Source organism: Capsella rubella, unplaced genomic scaffold (assembly GCF_000375325.1).
Source record: "Capsella rubella cultivar Monte Gargano unplaced genomic scaffold, Caprub1_0 scaffold_5, whole genome shotgun sequence".
NCBI classification, from domain to species: Eukaryota; Viridiplantae; Streptophyta; class Magnoliopsida; order Brassicales; family Brassicaceae; genus Capsella; species Capsella rubella.
The window spans coordinates 10,262,628-10,282,756 of NW_006238919.1; the positions used below are offsets into that span (position 1 = coordinate 10,262,628).

The window sequence follows — 20,129 nt, forward strand, 5'->3', positions numbered from 1 at the left end:
CCATGTGATTTGCTCTACTTTAACCTCACCTTTACGCTTTGCCTTTTTTGCTCTTTTCTCTATCAATCATCCACAGAGTTAAAAAATGCCTTGTATGAGAACATTCTATTACGCTTTTGGATTCTATCCACAGGGTTAAAACCCTTATCATGTCTTTAACCTATGTAAAAAGGGCATAACATACAATGCTTACACATATCACCATTAAGAAAATAGCTGATCGCATAGAATATAACAGACACGGCAACTTGAAAGCAAAACACAGTTTTTTTCCATTTATATATAGCATGTGGGAGATGATGACGATGACATATGTTATTATAAGTTCCTCCATGTACAAACCAAACATGAGCATGCGTTTTATGTGTTAACACACATAAGATACAAAGCAAGCCAAACATCATGATGAGCATTTAAAGCCTCCACAAGCAACAACCCAAACGATGAGAATAAAAGAGAAAACAGCACCAGCCACCATCAGCTTCATCTGCAGACTCTGTAGCCACATCTTCCTTCTTAGCTGCCTCCCTTGTCTCTGGAAGCTATCCGCCTGGAACTGTAGGTTCTCCGTTTTGTCAACCAGAAGTTCTATCTTCTCTCCTCTGTCCAGAACCTGCGTTTCACAGCAATAACAGAATCATCAAATCAAAAAGCCTGCATCGTTTCATTCTCATAATTAGTATCTATTAACACATGTTGCTTCAGATAAAAGGGGCAAACCCATCTTCTGTCGGAGATGCTATGAAAAAATTCTGAAGTTACTTTGTCTGCCTAACCTTTTCCAGCACCAAAAAAAAACTGAATTTTGTCGAAAATTACTCGCAGTTACTTTGTTTCTAACCTTACAGACAGAAGGTAAATAGAAACATAATCTATAGCAAAAGGTGACAGATGATATACTGTCTTGCATCAGTACTTTATAGCACAACATATTCCTTCCGATGATGAAAAGCAGGGAGTTCATGCTATAATGATCCTATTTAGACATCCCAGTAAATTCTTAAGGTTATGTATATGAACCAAACCGCTCAAAAGGTATAACAGGGGTCTCGAAATCTACTCAAGCTACAGGCTTAGATACTGAAGCCCAATATGTCACAGTTTTACACGACGACAAGGGTCTTGGAAAAAAAACACAGAGAGTAATCCACAAACAATATAACTTACCAAATATTATAGGTTAGCAAAGAATGGTTAAGAGAAAAGCAATTGATACTTAAAACTACCATTTGATCCATTTACTGGTGTCAAATAGCTCTTGTAGAATTTATGTTACGTTCAGTATCTTCCCTACAGTACTTTTTCTGTTGTTGCAAAATCATGTGGATATAAAGGCTACCATCTTCAACTAAACATACTATATCAGCGTGCAACTGTTAATTAAAATGTCTCAGCTTGTTCATCTTTTCCTATAACGACAAAGCTTACCTTCTCAATGTTGTCCATCATAATCCCCTTGACCTCAGTAATTTGGGCCTTCAACTTAGATAGTTTGCTCATCTCTTCTGGATGACTCATACAATACTGCATATGCTCCTTAAGTATGGGCCTATTAGAGAGAAAAGAAAAGAAGAAGAAAAGATTCAGAACATGGTTGCAATGCGAAAAAATGACTGAGATCACATAGTTATGGATATAGACAGACCCAAACTCCCTGTCAAGATTGTATGCAATGCTAAACCGATCTCCAAACAAATCATCATCTTCGTCATCATCTGCCAGAGGATGTTTCTCATCATTCTTTATACTCGCTTCATACCGCTTATTAAAGTCCTCCTTGACCCGTTCAAGGAACACAAAAGGAACACTTCTTCCGGTGGACTCATCAGCAACCACAAGAAACACTATAATATACACACAATCAGAGGCATCACCAAACCAGAAGAATAAAATGGGTTCAAGTCTTCAACTAACTAACAAGTATTGAATACAAAAAGAATTGCTAAGGAAGCTTACCAAAACCATTGTCAATAAGGAAATTAAAAGTGTGACCATCGCAAGAGTAAGTGTACTTGCTGCTATTATTGGGTAGCTTCTGCAGACATTGAACAGCTAAGGTGCTAAAGTTGCCTGAATAAGGAGTATGCTCCGCTAGAACAACTGTTCCTTTAGCTACAAAGCTATAAATCAAACCCTTTTGACTCATTTTAGAACTCGTGAAGCCTCTACAGAAGAAGTCAACCAAACCACAATCAGATCTGAAATGCAAAACCAAATAACACGGAATCATAATCCAGAAATTAATGGGAAAACAATTCAACTACAGATCACTATGTAAATCAGATAAAACCCTAAAACACCAAGATGTTGTGATTTATCATCCGGAGAGCAAATACTGAACATCGTATAGAATCGCGGACCAAAATTGAGAAGATAACCACCGAAGAGCAACAATTAAGAATCATAAAACATGTTCTGATGCTTCGATTAGGTTAAAATTCGACGCAGCTTAAAGATCGGCTCTATTAAGTCCCGGAAGAGAAGCATTTGAGAAGGGTAATAGATGAACGGAGAAGACGAAATTGAAGGAGAAATAAAAAACGCATAGCTTAGAAGCAGGACAAAGAAGGAACATAGAGAGGAGAGAGTACCTTGAGAGTTGGCTTGGTGATGAAGGATTAGGCTCAAATTCTCAGGAATGCTAGAGATGTGCTTAACATCAACCTCAGGAGAGTCTCGTTTTGCAAGGAGATGAAATGGCAAATACTTATTTTAATGCTCTTATTCTTAATCACAAAGCTTACGTACAAAATACTTTGGTTTGATTGTTTTTGGTTTTGGCTCTCGGTTTACGAAAGTACCTAATAAAATTAATAGGGGTGGGCATTTTAACCGAACTGAACCAAACCAAACTCAAAGTGACCCAACCCAAACCATTTACTTGTTGCATATGGAATAATGGAAAATTATTACGTTATGTTGTTGAGTTTCTATCATTTTTCTATCTTTTTAATTTCAAGGCAATGATTATAAATAGGGTATCGTTAGATTTTTTAGCGTTTTATTTGGATTATTCAACTTACAACTTATTGCTTATTTGTATACTTAATCAAACATATGAATTTTGATGTTACATTTTTTGGACCGAACCAAACTGAACATAAACCGATCCGAACACAAATTTAAACCAAACTGACTTTGGTTGAGTTTGATTAGAACCGAATAAACCAAACCAAACCAAACTCAAACTGAACTGGATCTTAAACCGAAACTGCCAAATTAAAAAAAAAATGCTTTCAATTTATATTACATTTCGTATTTTTGAGTTTCAATCAAATAAAAATAGTTGGTCCTAATTATTTGATCTGGTTTAATTTATTGGTTGAAAATTCAAATTGTTTTCAGTTTTTGTATCGCCTATCCTTTGATTTGGTTACTTATATTGTATGCATTTTTTTTTCTTGTAAGTGCAAAAAAGAAAGGGACCAAATCTTTTTTTGGATGTCATATGTGTAAGTTCATCAATCTTTGAATTAGATAAATCCGCAAATCACATTTGAGAATTGATGAAAACGTACACCCAAACAAAGTTGAAAATTTAAACCATAATGTTATATATTAAATACTTTTTCCAATCCAAAAGATATGTGGAGATTGCAGCAAATTAAAATGAACCAAAATATGAAAAAAGCAGCAAAGTTTGGAGAAAAGTAGCACAAACTGGAAACACACCAAAAACAAAAGTGACAACGCTACACTACACTAGTTTCAAAAAGTAATCCCAAACTGCTTTCAGACAATCGTTCAGCATGTCTGAAACACACTTCCTCTCCACATTTTCCTCCTGCAATTACAAACATAACTATTGTCACTTTGTTGAACATTACTCTATAACTCTAGAAGCATGAATTGTTTTTTAAATTGTTACCTTTAGTAGTATAGCGCTCAAGGCTTTTAGTTTGAGATCCACTTCCCTTGTGGTTCCTCCAACTCCAGTTCTGAAATCATATCTGTCAGCATCTGTGATCTGAAGCTTGAGAGTCTGGTTTCTGTATGTAGTAGTTACGGTATGCCAAACGCCACAAACATTGTATCGGTCAGCACAAGAAGATTTCCCAAGAGGCCACTTTAACCCACCTTTCACATTTGGATCTATCACCGCTGAATCTGTCAGCTCTTTAAGGCTTTTAATCTCATTCTCCTGGATAAAATCAAATAACCATGTTTCACATTTTAATCGTGTAATAGTAATCTTAAATACTATGTAACAACTCAATACTAACTTACTGAGAGATTGGTTAATGTCCTTTTTGAGTCAACCATCAGCCTCATGTCAAGATCTTGATCAAGGCATGAGATGTCAAGAACCAGGTGCCTCAAAACATTAAGATCAGTCTGAAGAAGAAGAAGAAGAAGAAGAAAACGAAAGTTTCATAATCATGTCTGAAATTGAAGGAAGATAGGAGAGGAAGAAACTTGCCTTGTAAAAGTTGAGTCGCTTATGTTGTTGGTCCAACTTACATTTACAAAAGATGGCTACCTCAGGACGAGTGTTGTCTGATACCTAAGAAATCCAGAAACCAAACCCTCAAAATTTTGCAAATGAAACGAGAGAGACATAATTATATTGAATCTTTACCAAATTAAAGAGGAAACAAAACAAAGAAAAAACCACCTTCACCAAATACAACTCCTTGGTCTCTTCAATAGAAAATCCCATATCGGGTACAGCTTTATACCCAATGTTTTCAACATAAGACTTTGGAACATTTGTTTGAAAAGATTTCTTCAATTTCTTCAGTGCACTCACTTTAGTCAAGAGACCATCTCTTACAGTTTCTGACGAACCATATAGCAAATTGTTTGTGGAAGGTGGCGTGCCAGGCTCACTACACCAAAATGTATAAGATTAATAAAAGGTTTTAACATGTCAGCACTCAAGCTAGCCACCTCAACAATAGTTTCCAAGCTATAAAGAAACTACATTCCACTACAAACCACCTACCGTAATTACAATGCTAATGCACTAGACCAATACTAACCCTGCAGTATATATGAAAAAAATTGAGGAAAGTCAAACTCTTTACCTGTGAAACAAAATTTTCCCAAATCGAAAGATCAATCTGAGTTTGACCTGCTCGGATCTATAACTTAGCAGCATCTTCTTAGCCCTACCAAACCCCAGAATAAGAACATCCTCCACCTTCTCTGAAACCCATAGCCATGGGTTTTCAGGTTTCACGAAATCACTCTTCACTAAGATTCCCAACGACTTTTCCTCTGTGTCTCTCTTCCATTCTGAAGAAACGGGCACAAGTTGAAGATGGAAGTAGTCTTCGTCGTCGTCATGTACACCAACAAGAAACAATCTCGAAATGTAATCGTAGGCGTAGATGATCGTTTTGTCATCTTTACCAGGCTTTTTATTGAGTTTTGAAAGAGGTGGAACAGAGGATGCTCTCAGTGCGATATTTTCATGTCGTTTATGTGGTGGCACGTAAGACATCTCTGGACAAAATCTGATGATACGGACGAGAGAAAATAAACGTTAGTTTCTTAATCGTGCTTCCGAGCCCACGAGCAGAGTATAAGAACTGAGAAGAAGACACAAAAGGCGTACCTTTATATCAGCTCAAGTATCTATTTATTATTATATACGGCCACAAGAAGAAGAAGGGTCACACAAGAGAGAAATTGAAAAGGCGCAGTGAACTGAAGTGGAAGAGACGACAGGACGGTCTCTCTATCATTAACACTTTATTAATTCTTTTCGAAAACATTATTAATTACTCCCGCTCATGAACTCGAGAGAGTAAAGTAGGAGAGAGACTGAAGAAACAATATTTTCTCATTAATTGTAAAAGTATACACACTGTTTCCTGGTATTTATTTATATACAAGTATTAACATTTTTCTTTTTTTGAAACAAAATATACAAGGATTAACATAAGCTTTAACTTTATAAAATGGCTTAAATGCTAAACTTATTGCTAAGTTCAAAATGTTTTATTTAGGCATTTTATACGGTAAATTTTACATCGACACGTGCTATTGTGCTAGTCATCCGAGTTTTTGCGTAGATACAATCCACTTGGAGTATAATATGACTCACTTATACACATTACCACTAATTTTAAGGATACTGAAGACAATAAAGCGAATAAATTTTGTTTAGAAATTTGATAGGTAATTTTACACATTTTTGAACATATACATTTAAATAAATAAAATTAATAAAAACTTTCATTTTGCAGTTTTTCTTTTCTTAAACCAAAACATGTTCTATCTTAGATTCTACAGTTTTGTAAATATATAAATCAAATTGTTGTCCGGATAAATATTATAGGATTGCAGCATCAATTTATATATTGAATTCAAATCTTAGAGAATCCCATACAAATTATCAAATACTGTTTCTAACACAAAAGATATTGCCACAGTATTAGATGAGCCAAAAACTGAAAAAGCAGCAAAGTGTGGAGTAAGTTGAACAAAATGAAAGGAAAACACAGTGACAACACTACAGTTGTTTCAAAAAGTAACCCCAAACTACTTTCAGACAATCTTTCAGCATGTCTGAAACATACTTCCTCTCCACATTTTCCTCCTGGAATTGTAAACATAACTATTGTCACTTGTTGACCATAACTATAACTAAAGAAGCATGGTTACAAAAATACAAAAAATGTTACCTTAGATAGTTTAGTGCTTAAGGCTTTTAATTTAAGAATCACTTCCCTTGATGTTCCTCCTCCAATGCCAGTTCTGAAATCATATCGATCAGCCTCTCGAACTTGAAGCCTCAAATTCGGGTTTCTGTATGTAGTAGCTACGGTATGCCAAACGCCACAAACTCTATATCGATCCCCGCAAGAATTTTTCCCTAGCGGCCACCTTAACCCACCTCTAACAGTTGGATCTATCACTGCTGAATCAGTCAATCCTTTAAGACTCTTGACCTCATTCTCCTGGATACAATCAAAGACACATATATTTCACATCTTAACCTTATGTAACTTCTTGGATACTATATATGGACTACAGAAAGTACTCAAACTCACTGAGAGACTAGTTAAAGTATTTTTTGAGTCAACCATTAACCTCATGTCAAGATCTTGATCAAGGCATGATACGTCAAGAACTAAGTGCCTCAAACCACTAAGCTCAGCCTGAATAAAAAGCAAACACAAAGCTTCAATAGAATACTCTGGAAATGTGGTAAGAGAGAAGACGAACAAGACTTACCTTGTAAAAAATGAGTCGTTTATGTTGTTGGTCCACCATACATTTACAGGAGATAGTTACATCAGGTTTAGTGTTGTCTGATACCTAAGAAAACCAAAAACCAAGCGTCAAAAATCTTAAAAATTGAATTAGAAACATAATCATGATTCTTACGAATTAAACAAAATTAAACCACCTTCACGTGATACAACTCCTTGGTTTCTTCAACACAGAATCCCATATCATGTACAACTCCATACCCAATGTTTTCAAAATAGGACTTTGAGACATTTGTATAAAAATAATTCTTCAATTTTTCCAATGTCCTTTGATTTAACGAACCATCTCTTAGAGCTCCTGGCGAACTAACACTACATCATTTTGATAAGATTAGAATCGGTAATATCGTTTATTCGACATAAAAATGACTCAACCAATAAGATAATAAACAAATCAAGAATCCCAAAGTCCTTATGCCTACACGAATGTTCAACTATAGTTTCCAAGCTATCAACACATTACAATCCTCTAAGACCAACACAAGGCTTATTATTAATCAACCATGTAAAAAAGAGTTTGTGTGTGTGTGTCTGAAAAAATGAATGATAGAAAAAATTGAGGGAAAAACAAAAGCTCTTACCCATGGAAAACAACTTTTCCAAATCGAGCGATCAGTCTAAGTTTGACATCCTCTGATCCATAACGTAGCAACGCCTTCTTTGCCCTTTCAAATCCCGTTATAAGATCATCTTCCACCTTCTCTGTAACCCATAACCATGGAGCTCCCAGTTTTCCGACATCACTCTTGGCTAAGATTACCAAAGATTTTTCTTCGGCGTCTTTCATCCAGTCTGAAGAAACAGGCACAAGTTGAAAGTTGTTGTCTACTGATTCTGAACCAACGAGAAACCACCTAGTGATGCAATCGTTTGCGTAGATGATCTTTGTATTAGCACTCCCAATGTTTTTATTGAGCTTTGGACGAAGAGAAGGTGGAACAGAGGATGCTCTTATTCCAACATTTTCATGTCTTTTATGTGGTGGTACGTATGACATCTCTGAAAAAAAAATCATATACAAGAAAACTTAAACCTTAATATCAAAAGATAAAAGCGTGCTTCAGAGTTCAGAGCCACGAGTATGAGAAGCAGTAACAAAAAGCGTACCTTTTTATCAGCTCAAGTACCTGTTTAGATAGAACAACTATAACAGGAGAGGATACTGAAAAGGCGCAGTGAACTGAAGAAGTGTAATAGCATCTCCAATGGTGCTAACCATTGGAAGGTGCTTACATATTTTTTTGCATTAAATTTTTAAAAATAAATTTATAAGCAACTTTATCTTGATGTTGAAAAATTTGGTGTTCCAATGGTATAACTCTTAATGAAGTGCTTAAAAACAAAAAATTAATTTAATTGGGAGAATTTCAAAAATACCCCTTTTCCAATACCACTTTGTAAAAATACCCCTTTTTCTAATTTTATCAAAAAGTCACTATAAAATTTGAAATTTATCAAAAAAAAATATGCGAAAGCTTATATTTATAGACACAAACTATCTTTATATGTGTGTAAATTTATACATATATCTCATAAATACCGTATAAATACCTTTTAAAAACCTTTTAAAAATCATTTAAAAACCTTATAAAAACTTTGTAAACCTTTTAAAAACCTTATAAAAACCTTATAAATGCCGTTTAGAACCTTTTAAAACCTTATAAATATTTGGATTTAGTTTCCTAGTAGTAATGATGATCTTGATGTACCTTATCAACTATATAAAAGTTTGTAATTTTTCATATTTGAAAATGGGTATTTTTGAAAATGGATAGAAACAAATAGAAACATTTATTATAATTTATAAAAGAAAACAAGTTATTGCATACTATAAAATATTTAGATCATGATATAAAAGTATATATGAAATCATATAAATTAAAAACGAAATAAGCGACTAGTTGTAATATTGATTTGTGCCAAATTATGAGGAAAATGTTTTTTTTTTTTTCTATTTTTCCACTCACCCACTAATATTTTGACACGTCAGCGGCCCTTAGCTTTTGCTTATAAAGCTAATTTAAGCTACAAAGCTTATGTTTTGTGGTTCATTTTACATTAAATATAATACAATTAATATAAGCAATGTGTTAAGCATTGCATTAAGCATCTCTAATGGAGATGATCTAAGAGACGAGACGGTTCGGTCTCTTTATCACTAGCACTTTATTAATTCTTCGAAATGTGTATAACATTTAATTTAATTAATTTCAATTTTCAATTTCAAAATATTAATTGGTAAAGAAATAGAAGTCTAGTTTTAGAACTCTTTCATTTGATAAGTCATATGATATGTTAAAAATCTATTTTCTTCTAAATTTTGAAGCAATTACAATAGTTGGTCATATTCTACCCAATTTAAATACTAAACCTCATTGCTAAGTCCAAAATGTTAGGAACCTTATAGGATTTTTTTTCTTGTCTTCTCTTTTATAGGACTAACTAGTATTGTTAGAAATCTATCTTAACATTTTTGAAGTACATTTTGTACTAAAATCTATTTTGGCTTATAACCTTTTATTTTGTAATATTTGCATAATTAAACTCTTGCCATTTGAATAAATAACAAAACTTAAAAGTAAATTTTGTAATTAAATCACAAGCAAATCCCAAAATTGGAAACCAAATATTTATTACATAAATTTTTTTCCTAAAATCCCTCTCTAATAAACCGAATCTCTCTCCAATATATTTATATAATCTTATGTGTTTTAAATTTATATTATTACATAAAATATGTTTATTATAAAAATACAAATTTTTTTCCACACATTTTGCAATTTAAATTTTTGAAAACGGACGTAGTTAACTCAATCAATAAAAAAACGAATATATGTATAACGTTTACATAAGATATAAAATTTTAGATAATAGTTCAAAACCTTTATAAATAAGATTAATATGTTTACAACTACAAATGAGCTTGAACTTTGATTTCTCAAGTATCCAAATTAAAACTTTTATTAGCTTAATCCGGTTCTTTATTTAAGGAAAATAAAAATTTTAGAAAGTTTCAGAATATTATAAATTTTAATTTTTTAACAAGTTTAAAATGTGATAAATATTAAAACTTTAAAAAGCTGAAAATTCTGATATTTTATTTAATTTTTATAGAATATTAAAATAATGAAAAATATTTAAACTCTACAAAAATTAAAAGTATTACTAATATTTTAACTCTACAAATATTTAAAATATAATAATATTGGACATAATATGATTGAACGGGTTTTAGTTTACATAAATATGATTATATTTTTCTGCGGGTTGTCTATATTTAAAATCTTTTACGGGTTAAGTTAAAATATAATTTTTTATTTACAACAAAATTGTCTCGCGATGTACCGCGGGTTTACCACATATATCTATGAATTTACTTATAATACAAATTTATAAAATTATATCAAATTAAATAAAATAAACATATACAAAACTAAATTATATAAATCAACTACGAAAATGATCAACCAAAGAAATATATTAAATTATGGACTCGTGGTGTAGCACGGAGTAAATCCTAGTAGAGATCCAAAGGTGCACCAAAAAAAAAAAAATAGAGATCCTAAGGTTTCTAAAATTACTGGAGCTAACTTGAAATTATTTTTATTTTGGTCTGTCTTATTTATTTTCCTAGTAATACTAATTCAATAAAAATAGTTTTAATATATCTATAGTGTAATTTTTTAAATAACTTATTCATCAATTTTTTTTATTTGCCAACCCAACTTAGTCTATTAAAACAAATCAGAAATTTGACCTACTACAAAAGATACATTTAATGTTCAAAACATGGTTTTAGACTATCATCAAGGTGGTTTTTAGAGATCACATATCAGCTATATTATATGAAGTTTTTATTTTGTATGTTTTTGAAATTATATAATTTTTATAGTAAATATTTTAATACTGTTTTAAGCGGCTACAAACGCTCGTGTGTCTGTCGGAGCATATGTAAAGTTAAATAATAGCGAGAAGACCATCCAACTTTACATATGTTTTGACTAGATTTTTTATGATAAGGTTTTAGATCGACACGTGCTAATCATCCGACAACTTTTTTCTACTTTGTAGGTGTTCTGATTAGGCATTTTTACGATATGCTTTTAGATCGACACGTGCTATCCATCCGACAACTTTTTTTCTAATTTGTAGGTGTTCTGATTAGACATTTTTACGATATGCTTTTAGATAGACACGTGCTATTCATCCGACAAAGATTTTTCATCTTAGCTTGTAGTTGTTCGATTTTCCTCTGATTCTGCTCGTATCTTGTCCTGTGGATTTGTAGATGTTCAGATTAGACATTTTTATGATATGCTTTTAGATCAACACGTGCTATTCATCCGACAACTTTTTTCTAATTTGTAAGTGTTCTGATTAGACATTTTTACGATATTTTTTTAGATCAACACGTGCTAATCATCCGACAACTTTTTATATACTTTATATAAATTCTAATTAAATATTTACATATCTAATTTTATACAATAAACATTAGATCGACACATGTCAATCACTCGACGATTTTTTTTTGAACGCCATATACAACCCACTTGGTGTATAAACAGCTCACTCAAAATACGTTACAACTAATTTGGAGTGTTTAAAGAAAATATAGACGAATATAAGAATAAATAAATTTACATTTACAATTTTTAATAGGTAATTTAACATATTACACATAAATACCAAATTATAAAGTGGAAAAAATTATTCAACTTTCCTTTTTACAATTGTTATTTAGTAGACTAAAATATTCAATTTAAATTGAACAAATGTAGAATTGAAATTGTTGACCAAAAATTACAGAAAGGAAAGGAAAAAAATACACAAATTAAGATATTAATCATGCCAACTTTATTTTCCCCCCAAAAAATTAGAGAAAGAAAATTAAATCCAATAATTCCAAAACATAAAACGTACAAAAAAGTTAATGATAAAAAAAACGTCTAAAAATCAAGAATACAAAACACAAAAAAAAAAAAAGGACAGCGTGGAGAGTAAAGCTATTGGTAGCATGGCTGCAACAGAAGGCCAAGTGTTTGGTTTACAATTTGTATTTTAACTCCTAGTGTCTTAATTAACCCAATTAGCCCCTTTCCTCCTTCACCCCTTCAGGGTTTATTTAACTTCCCCCATTTCTCTCGTTTCCTCTCTTTTTTATTTTTCTTAAACCACTCTTCCTCTTCCTCCTCTTCCTGAGTCCTCTTCAACAAACCAAAATAATTAAAAAAAAAATCACACTCCAAAAACTTGAGTCTGCTCATATTTTGTTTTGGTTTCTCAGAGTTTAATGAAGAAGCGCTTAACCACTTCGAATTCTTCTACTTCTCCGTCTTCCTCTGTTTCTTCTTCTACAACTACTTCCTCTCCTATTCAATCGCAGACTCCACGGCCTAAACGAGCCAAGCGGGCTAAGAAATCTTCTCCTTCTGGTGATAAACCACTCAACCCGACAAGCCCTGCTTCCACCAGACGCAGCTCCATCTACAGAGGAGTCACTAGGTTTTGTCTAATTAAAACGATTGCTTTCGAATTTGCTTCCTTCAGATTGGATTTGGGTTTTTTTCTGTAAACTGCATTTGTAATATTTGCATGTTTGTTTGTTGGATTGTACAGACATAGATGGACTGGGAGATTTGAGGCTCATCTTTGGGACAAAAGCTCTTGGAATTCGATTCAGAACAAGAAAGGCAAACAAGGTTTGGTTTTTGTTTGCTTAAACTCTTGTTCCCAGTTTTTTTTTTTTGATAAAAGATCTGGATATTAGCTGATTAAAAAGTTTGATTCTTTTATGATGTGTGATCTCAACTTTGTCTCTGTCCATCTGCAATTGCTTCTTCTACTCATCAGTCTATCTGGGTAAGTTGTCTCTAATTATCTGAAACCACCATTAGATCAGTTCCTTTTTTTTTTACTGAATTGAAAAAAGAGAGAGGAGAGGGTGGAATTGGTCAGAAGAATATCTCAACTGCCTCACGCGTAATTGCAGGAGCATATGACAGCGAAGAAGCAGCAGCACATACGTACGATCTGGCTGCTCTCAAGTACTGGGGACCCGACACCATCTTGAATTTTCCGGTAAAAACAGAAAACAGATTGATGGGATGCATGTTGTGAATTTTGTGTGTTTGAATCTCTGATCTTGGTGGTGATTAGTAATAAAAAACATTTGGTGACAAAGCAGGCAGAGACGTATACAAAGGAAATGGAAGAGATGCAGAGAGTGACAAAGGAAGAATATTTGGCTTCTCTCCGCCGCCAGAGCAGTGGTTTCTCCAGAGGCGTCTCTAAGTATCGCGGCGTTGCTAGGTTCTTTTTTTTTTTTTTTTTTTTTTCCCATATTTCCTTATTTTTAATTTTGGAATTTTTTATAAACCAATATGAGAAATATTTTTTTCTTATTTCGGATATTTGAATAAGAGGATTAATATTAGGAAAATAGGAGTATAGTTTTTTATTTATTAAAAGCTATGACTTTTTTTTAATCATGAGGATTTGCTTTTAGAATATTCTCTCTTTTTAAAAAAAAAATTATCATAATGAAGTTTTTGTTTCAGTACTTTCCTGCAAAAAAAAAAAAAAGGAAAAACAAAATATTGTGTTAAAGTATGTGAATTTTAAGAAATGTTTGTTTGTTTGTTTGTTTTATTGCGAACTTTTTTTTTTATAATATTGATCTGAAGGAAAAATGAATGATGAAAATGAAAACAGGCATCACCATAACGGAAGATGGGAAGCTCGGATTGGAAGAGTGTTTGGGAACAAGTACTTGTACCTCGGCACCTATAGTACGTACCCTCCCTTTTCCCTTTTTTATTTGTTTTGTTTTTATTTTCTGATTTTTTTTAAAAAATATAATTTGGTTTGCATGATAAGACTATTTTATTAAACTACCGGACATAACGGATCATTTTGTTTAGTTTTTTATGTTTATTAGTTCTCTGTTATTATGCCTTGTTGAACAGTATGATTTTTGCTAAGTACTAGTATAAAAATAGAGTTGTGATAACGTTTTGGGGGTTTAAGAATACTTAATTTTTGTTTAGGTAGACAATTAGAATAATGTAAATGGGGTGACAGTGGGGGAGGTTTGAATTACAACACTCACACTGTGAGACTCACGTGAGCCGAGAGTTTTGACATCATGTCTCTTCTCATTCACCTCACCCTAATTTATTTTTCTTTTTTTATAAATCAAAGTATTTAACTTTTTCTACTGCTTTTTTTAATTATTTGATCTCTGCATAATTACCTTTTAAATTCTGCATTTTTTGTGGATCCGATACTCTGAATACAAAAATTGAGAGAACTCTGCACAAGGAATATTAACTGAAAAAGTATTACTACCATTTTTATTTTTTTCCTGACTCTTACCGGGTCCTTAGGTTATATTATTAGCTAAGTGATCTACTAATCTTCAACAAATCTCTTCGTTTTTTGTTTTTCAAGTAAAAAATGGGATTCAGATTTTGCAAGAGTATATAGGCAGTGTTCTATATAACAAAGACACTTTTCATTCTTATTTTTATACACATAATAATTTTTTTTTTTTTTTAGAAAGTGAGAGGGAGTCAAAGGCAAAAAAAATAAATGAAATTGAGTAGATGTGAAACTGTAGAGTAGAATAATGTAAGTTACAAGTGTAGAGGCGCGTGTAGCGCGTATGTCACGTGATAACACACTCACTTCATAAAAGGACAAATTAGTTCAGAGGGAGGGGTTAGGACCAAACCCGAGGTCGATCTGGTTTGCTCTTGTCTTTTTTTTTTTTTTCTTTTTCTTTTCTGTGCTTATTTATTAAATAAACTGGTTTAAGAGTTGAGACTGCTCTGAGTAGGAGTCACGAGCCCTCACGTGCACTTTTTCCATCTCTCTCTCAACCATATCTTTCATCTTGTCCTCCGAACAAAATCTGCGTCTTCTTCTTTATCTTCTTTTTTAAATAATTTGTCTTTCTACCTTCTACTTTAGCATTATTATGGAGGAGATTGTAAAGGTACCTAACTTAGAATTTAAATAGTGATGATAAGTCAGTAGAGCTTATTAGAGTTGACACTAGGTAGGTGTTTATTTTATTGTTAAGTAGCTCACTAATCGTACGTTCGTGTATTGTTTTTATATACTAATTTTATTGGAATTAATTTTTAGTGACACAAGTTTGGACTCTTTTGAAGTGTATAGAGCGGCGCAGTGGAGTAGAAATGGTCTCATACACGCCTCAGCTCTTTTACGCATCACACATATCGTGTAACCCTAGTTGTCCCTACTAAACACGTCACTCACATTCTATTGATACTTTTGTCTTTATTAGGTTTATCATAAATTCTTCACTTTTTTAAAAATGTGAAACGACAAAAAACGCTAACACTTCTTTTAACACTTGTTTGGGCTTATTTGGTTGTAGCACTTACCAGGTTTGTGAAAGCCAACAACAAGTTGTGGAAACTGTTAACTTCAAAGTTTGCATACCCTTGTCTTTATTGAGAAGTCTTTTTTTTTTGCTGATAAAGTTGCTATTTATTTGGCTTTTACAGATACGCAGGAGGAAGCTGCAGCGGCATATGACATGGCTGCGATAGAGTATCGAGGTGCGAATGCGGTTACTAATTTCGACATTAGTAATTACATCGACCGGTTAAAGAAGAAAGGCGTTTTCCCGTTCCCTGTGAACCAAGCTAACCATCAAGAAGAGGCTATTCTTGCTGAAGCCAAACAAGAGATTGAAGCTAAAGAAGAGCCTAGAGAGGAAGTCAAACAACAGTACGTGGAAGAACCACCAAAAGTACAGAAAGAAGAGAAAGCAGAGCAGCAAGAAGAAGAGTTTGTGGGATATAAAGAAGAAGAGGCCGTGGTCAATTGCTGCATAGACTCTTCGGCCATAATGGAGATGAACCGTTGTTCAGACAACAATGAGCTGGCTTGGAACTTCTGCATGATGGATCCAGGGTTCCCTTCGTTCTTGACGGATCATAATCTCTCAAATGAGAATCCCATCGAGTATCCCGAGCTTTTCAATGAGTTAGCATTTGAGGATAACATTGACTTCTTGTTCGCGGAAGGGAAGGACGATTGCTTGGGCTTGGGAAATCTGGATTGCTGCGAGGATGTTGGGGTGGGAAGAGAGAGCCCAACTTCTTCTCCATTGTCTTGCTTTTCTACTGACTCTGCTTCATCCACAACAACAACAACAACCTCTGTTACTTGTAACTATTCTGTCTGAGAGAGCTTTGCCTTCTAGTTTGAATTTCTGCTTCTTCTTCTTCTTCTTCTTCTTCTTTCTCTTTCTTCTTCTTCTTCTTCTTCTTCTTCTTCTTCTTTCTCTTTCTTCTTCTTCTTTTCTCTGTTGAGTTCTGTTAGGGTCTGTATTATCATTTTAGGGCTTGTTCGTTGGTTCTGAATAATCAATGTCTTTGCCCCTTTTCTTTTCTAATGTTACAAGTTAAAATGAGAAAATTCCTAAACAAACCGTAAAATGAAACAGAGAAGTGGATGAGTTCACTTGAATTTCCGTTTGTATGCAACCAAAGACAAAAAAAGGAAGCTAAGATTGAATTTTTCAGGCATTTATGCAAAGAGAAAGAGTTTCAAGGAATCTTAGACAAAGAGAGGTTTCAATCCGGGCATGCAATACTTGAAGTGGAACAGAAGTCCTTTGCTTTTCCCCTGTCTTATTCTTAACCCGGACTGTGAAGTTTCTCCCAAAGAGTTGATTCCCAACTCTTAATTCATAATTTTGTTATCGAGGACTTTTTGGTTTCTCTAAATATAGCTTATCAAGATAGCATTACGTGAACGTAATAATTAAATCATTAGGGTGAATATTTGAAGATACTTGTTTTCGGGTTACCCAAAACAACTCGAAAATATGCATATATTTTGTTTTTTTAACTTGTATTTGCTTTTTAATTTTGCACAAAAAGATAAGGCGATGGTACAATTGGTAGTGTATTCGTATTGAACTTCAATATATATTCCAAGTAAAAAATTATACTGACAAATTAGCAATATAATTTTGTTGAAAATGATAGTCACATCACACAAAAAAAGAGAGGAAAATTGCATGACTTGACTTTTTTTTGTTTGTTTAATTTCTCATTTTGTTCTTGAGATAACATAGAGTAGAAGTTGAACCTAATTAAGTAGAGTAGTCAACATAATAATATATATCATACAGGAAAGAAGTCTTGAATACATTCCACCCACAACAAATCTAATTAAGCAGCAAGCTACTACTGATCACACAATCCATAGCTTTGAAGGCTTTAAAATACATATATTATTAAGAAACATGACGGTTTAAGGTTTTAGCAGCACCAGTCTTATGCATTTTAAGTACGTAGATATTAATTAGATAGATAATGATAGCACCAGCAAAGCTTTTCAACCTTCAATTATTCAAGAAGGTGGAAGGTAATGATGTCAGAGGCAGAAGGTGCATGAAGAGCATGGTTGGGGTAATGGTGGTGATGGTTCTGGTGGAAACGAAGCGCGTAAGCACGCGACCCTTCGATTTGATATCCAAGAACTGAGTCGTAATCTCCTCCATTGTCTACTAGTCCATAGTGAGGATCTTCTGCTCTTAGTTCCTAAATTCAGCCAAAACATATTTTAAGCTATATTCCAAATAACTAAATCCAACATTTTCAAACTCGAAATTACATTACATTCGGAAGTATTTTGATTAGAAAGAATCAAGAGAAAACATAGGAGCGACTGAGCAATCTACACACTATATTCTTTAAGTGGCTCCCCCGCTCCATCATCTATGCATGAAGAGAACATGTAAGGAGAAGGAAAATATATACTTACCAGCTCATGGATGAGATTCTTTTGTATGTCTTGTTGACTTTTGTTCTGCAGTTGTGTAAAACCACAAGAGAGACTATTAAAATTACGATCACCATATTACATGCTTGGTGTTACCATTATCCATTAGCTTAAACACAAGATTGTTTTCATAGAAAAGTGTTATCAACAGTTAGAGCAAGTGCATAATTTCAATTTAGACAAAACTGTTGAGACAAGTAATATAATAAAAATGGGAAAGTGAGTGGACAGACGATGTGACCTTTTTCTTCGTGGTCTCGATCTGATTTCCAAGGGATTTAATCTGTACAATTAGCATAGATACGTATTAATTGTTAAGAAAATTGTTCAAATACATTATACAACAGTAAACAAAATGTTTCCATTTTATAGAAAAAAAAAACACCTAATACAACAACAACAGTCATTTATCTATAGTCAAAACTCAAACATTAATGCATGAATAATCGAAACCCTAGATAAATGAGAACCTTGCGCTCACGAACGAGTTTGAAAGTGTTTTCCATTTCATCCTCAAGACGACGCAACTCGTGATAATCAAGTTCCTCCAAACACTCACCGAGCCTCTGCCTACAAATTAATTTTGAACAAATCATATATCAAAAAGTAATCATTTATTTTGCAATCCAAAGTTATGTTTAAGTGACATAGAGGAGAGATCTGTGACCAAAAAAGATGAGAGATCAAGAGAGAGAAACAAATACTTGATCTGAGTCCGGAGATTTCTATTTGTCTCCAACAGTTTCCTCTTGGTTTCTTGCATTCTCTGCGACAAAAAAAAACATCACAAATTTTACCAACCAACCATGTAAAAACACATATCAAGAACAAGAAGGATCTAATTGATTAATTAAGAGGCTACAAAAACCTCATACTGAGTGCTCCAAACATCGACATCAGAAATTGATTGGTACAGATCTACGATCTCCTTGGTTCTATAGCCAACAAAATCACAACCCAAAATAAAAGGTGGTTATAATTACAAGATACCAAAGCAATTTAGTTTAATTGTAAAGAGTGGTGTTAATATAAGAGAGATCCATGTAGTAAGTACGTGGTGTTAGGGCTGATATACTCATGAAGCTTGTTGGAGCTAGAGAACATGATAATCGAAACCCTAGCATCACACAAAACGGTGAGCTCATGAGCTTTCTTGAACAAACCATTTCTTCTCTTCGAATACGTCACTTGTCTGTTGGTCTGGTTCTCAATCCTCTTGATCTGGATCTTTCCTCTCGCCATCTTCTTCTTCTTTCTTCTACCGCTTTGTCTTGGAAAGATTTGGTGGAGAGGACAAGAGATATAATAATAAGAAGAAAGTAATGAAATACAAATAGAGAGAGAGAGAGAGAGAGTTAAGAAGAAGAAGTAAATCAAGGGTCCACTAAAGTTACTAAAAATAGAAAGTATTGCCGAATCCATGAAAGGTGAGTTCAGAAGTTGATGAAAACTAAGTGATAAATTTGCCTATTACGTAAAAGATGTTTTAAAAAATTTTGATTACAAGACACTGTTTAAATCAACGGACATCGATGGTTTTGTGTAATAGATTACAAGACAGTGCTTAAATCAATTGTCACTAGCTCTAGGTGTGAAAAGAGAGGGGGACCAAAAGATATCATCAACATTCAACTAGTTTAGTTTTGCTTTCCGTCAATATATTATTAACGGAGTTTCGACCCCTTTTATTCTTTTATCATGCTTTGCACGCTTAACGTTAACGGCGTTTGTAAACGTCAAATCAGTGCAGGTGGATTTGGTTGGCTTTTTTTGGGGCTTACCCTAAAGTAAACAAGATTTGTTTAACTATGATCCATGTTTTTATTTTCTTGTTAAAAGCCAAGTGTTCTACTTTTTTGTTTTGTTTTGTTGATTTCTTTTTGGGGAAAATTAGATTTTGGTTTACTTTCTTTATTAGATTTAACGTCACTTCCATATAACTCAATTATGTTTCCCAAATGATTTTATAAGAATTAAGTAAAGGATCCATGAGACACATAACCCTATGATTTGAAAAATCAAAATCAGGTGATCAGGGTTTTATTTTATTTTTGGACTTATGAAAATGCAAATCAG

General features: G+C 33.3%; 5 protein-coding genes across 7 annotated transcripts; 1 reads left to right on the top strand and 4 right to left on the bottom strand.

Moving 5' to 3' along the window:
• Positions 1-248: 248 nt before the first annotated feature.
• On the bottom strand, positions 249-2,695 carry LOC17887470 (vesicle-associated membrane protein 727). 2 transcript variants are annotated; one of them, XM_006291715.2, is made up of 5 exons: positions 2,592-2,695; positions 1,957-2,198; positions 1,646-1,844; positions 1,429-1,549; positions 249-613 (listed from the first exon to the last, which is right to left on the bottom strand). In XM_006291715.2, the coding sequence occupies exons 2-5, from the start codon at positions 2,144-2,146 to the stop codon at positions 401-403; spliced, it is 723 nt and encodes a 240-aa protein (XP_006291777.1). In that variant the 5' UTR covers positions 2,147-2,198; positions 2,592-2,695; the 3' UTR covers positions 249-400. The 2 variants fall into 2 exon arrangements, with proteins under 2 accessions (XP_006291777.1, XP_023637761.1); XM_023781993.1 differs by having other exon boundaries at positions 1,957-2,165; positions 2,592-2,682.
• Positions 2,696-3,571: 876 nt separating this feature from the next.
• LOC17886019 lies at positions 3,572-5,647 on the bottom strand. Its single transcript, XM_023781994.1, has 7 exons — positions 5,561-5,647; positions 5,028-5,459; positions 4,616-4,829; positions 4,461-4,504; positions 4,228-4,339; positions 3,869-4,141; positions 3,572-3,784 (listed from the first exon to the last, which is right to left on the bottom strand). Exons 2-7 carry the CDS (start codon positions 5,444-5,446, stop codon positions 3,698-3,700), a joined length of 1,149 nt encoding a protein of 382 aa, XP_023637762.1. The 5' UTR covers positions 5,447-5,459; positions 5,561-5,647; the 3' UTR covers positions 3,572-3,697.
• Positions 5,648-6,460: 813 nt separating this feature from the next.
• On the bottom strand, positions 6,461-8,220 carry LOC17886738. Its single transcript, XM_023781992.1, has 6 exons — positions 7,821-8,220; positions 7,361-7,518; positions 7,222-7,269; positions 7,002-7,109; positions 6,633-6,908; positions 6,461-6,547 (listed from the first exon to the last, which is right to left on the bottom strand). The coding sequence occupies exons 1-6, from the start codon at positions 8,218-8,220 to the stop codon at positions 6,461-6,463; spliced, it is 1,077 nt and encodes a 358-aa protein (XP_023637760.1).
• Positions 8,221-12,367: 4,147 nt separating this feature from the next.
• On the top strand, positions 12,368-16,656 carry LOC17885422 (ethylene-responsive transcription factor WRI1). 2 transcript variants are annotated; one of them, XM_023781991.1, is made up of 7 exons: positions 12,368-12,728; positions 12,843-12,925; positions 13,077-13,085; positions 13,216-13,304; positions 13,408-13,535; positions 13,938-14,014; positions 15,761-16,656. In XM_023781991.1, the coding sequence occupies exons 1-7, from the start codon at positions 12,517-12,519 to the stop codon at positions 16,444-16,446; spliced, it is 1,284 nt and encodes a 427-aa protein (XP_023637759.1). In that variant the 5' UTR covers positions 12,368-12,516; the 3' UTR covers positions 16,447-16,656. The 2 variants fall into 2 exon arrangements, with proteins under 2 accessions (XP_023637759.1, XP_006292604.1); XM_006292542.2 differs by having other exon boundaries at positions 12,369-12,728; positions 13,411-13,535.
• A 710-nt stretch (positions 16,657-17,366) lies between these two features.
• On the bottom strand, positions 17,367-19,366 carry LOC17887035 (floral homeotic protein APETALA 3). Its single transcript, XM_006292532.2, has 7 exons — positions 19,108-19,366; positions 18,922-18,988; positions 18,758-18,819; positions 18,524-18,623; positions 18,295-18,336; positions 18,036-18,080; positions 17,367-17,812 (listed from the first exon to the last, which is right to left on the bottom strand). Exons 1-7 carry the CDS (start codon positions 19,293-19,295, stop codon positions 17,618-17,620), a joined length of 699 nt encoding a protein of 232 aa, XP_006292594.1. The 5' UTR covers positions 19,296-19,366; the 3' UTR covers positions 17,367-17,617.
• Between the last annotated feature and the right edge of the window lie 763 nt (positions 19,367-20,129).

Excerpts from the sequence above, each read along its gene's own strand:
- LOC17886738 (XM_023781992.1), bottom strand. The coding sequence starts at position 8,220 with ATGTCATACGTACCACCACATAAAAGACATGAAAATGTTGGAATAAGA. Across the intron at positions 7,110-7,221 it reads CTATCTCCTGTAAATGTATG|GCTGAGCTTAGTGGTTTGAG; the intron begins GTGGACCAACAA and ends CTTTTTATTCAG. Across the intron at positions 6,909-7,001 it reads ATACTTTAACTAGTCTCTCA|GAGAATGAGGTCAAGAGTCT; the intron begins GTGAGTTTGAGT and ends GATTGTATCCAG.
- LOC17887035 (XM_006292532.2), bottom strand. The coding sequence starts at position 19,295 with ATGGCGAGAGGAAAGATCCAGATCAAGAGGATTGAGAACCAGACCAAC. Across the intron at positions 18,337-18,523 it reads AACTCGTTCGTGAGCGCAAG|ATTAAATCCCTTGGAAATCA; the intron begins GTTCTCATTTAT and ends CTAATTGTACAG. Across the intron at positions 17,813-18,035 it reads AGAATCTCATCCATGAGCTG|GAACTAAGAGCAGAAGATCC; the intron begins GTAAGTATATAT and ends GGCTGAATTTAG.
- LOC17886019 (XM_023781994.1), bottom strand. The coding sequence starts at position 5,446 with ATGTCTTACGTGCCACCACATAAACGACATGAAAATATCGCACTGAGA. Across the intron at positions 4,830-5,027 it reads GGGAAAATTTTGTTTCACAG|TGAGCCTGGCACGCCACCTT; the intron begins GTAAAGAGTTTG and ends ATTTTGGTGTAG. Across the intron at positions 4,142-4,227 it reads GGACATTAACCAATCTCTCA|GAGAATGAGATTAAAAGCCT; the intron begins GTAAGTTAGTAT and ends GATTTTATCCAG.
- LOC17885422 (XM_023781991.1), top strand. The coding sequence starts at position 12,517 with ATGAAGAAGCGCTTAACCACTTCGAATTCTTCTACTTCTCCGTCTTCC. Across the intron at positions 13,536-13,937 it reads AAGTATCGCGGCGTTGCTAG|GCATCACCATAACGGAAGAT; the intron begins GTTCTTTTTTTT and ends AAATGAAAACAG. Across the intron at positions 14,015-15,760 it reads CTTGTACCTCGGCACCTATA|ATACGCAGGAGGAAGCTGCA; the intron begins GTACGTACCCTC and ends TGGCTTTTACAG.
- LOC17887470 (XM_006291715.2), bottom strand. The coding sequence starts at position 2,146 with ATGAGTCAAAAGGGTTTGATTTATAGCTTTGTAGCTAAAGGAACAGTT. Across the intron at positions 1,845-1,956 it reads CCTTATTGACAATGGTTTTG|TGTTTCTTGTGGTTGCTGAT; the intron begins GTAAGCTTCCTT and ends TGTATATTATAG. Across the intron at positions 614-1,428 it reads TGATGGACAACATTGAGAAG|GTTCTGGACAGAGGAGAGAA; the intron begins GTAAGCTTTGTC and ends TGTGAAACGCAG.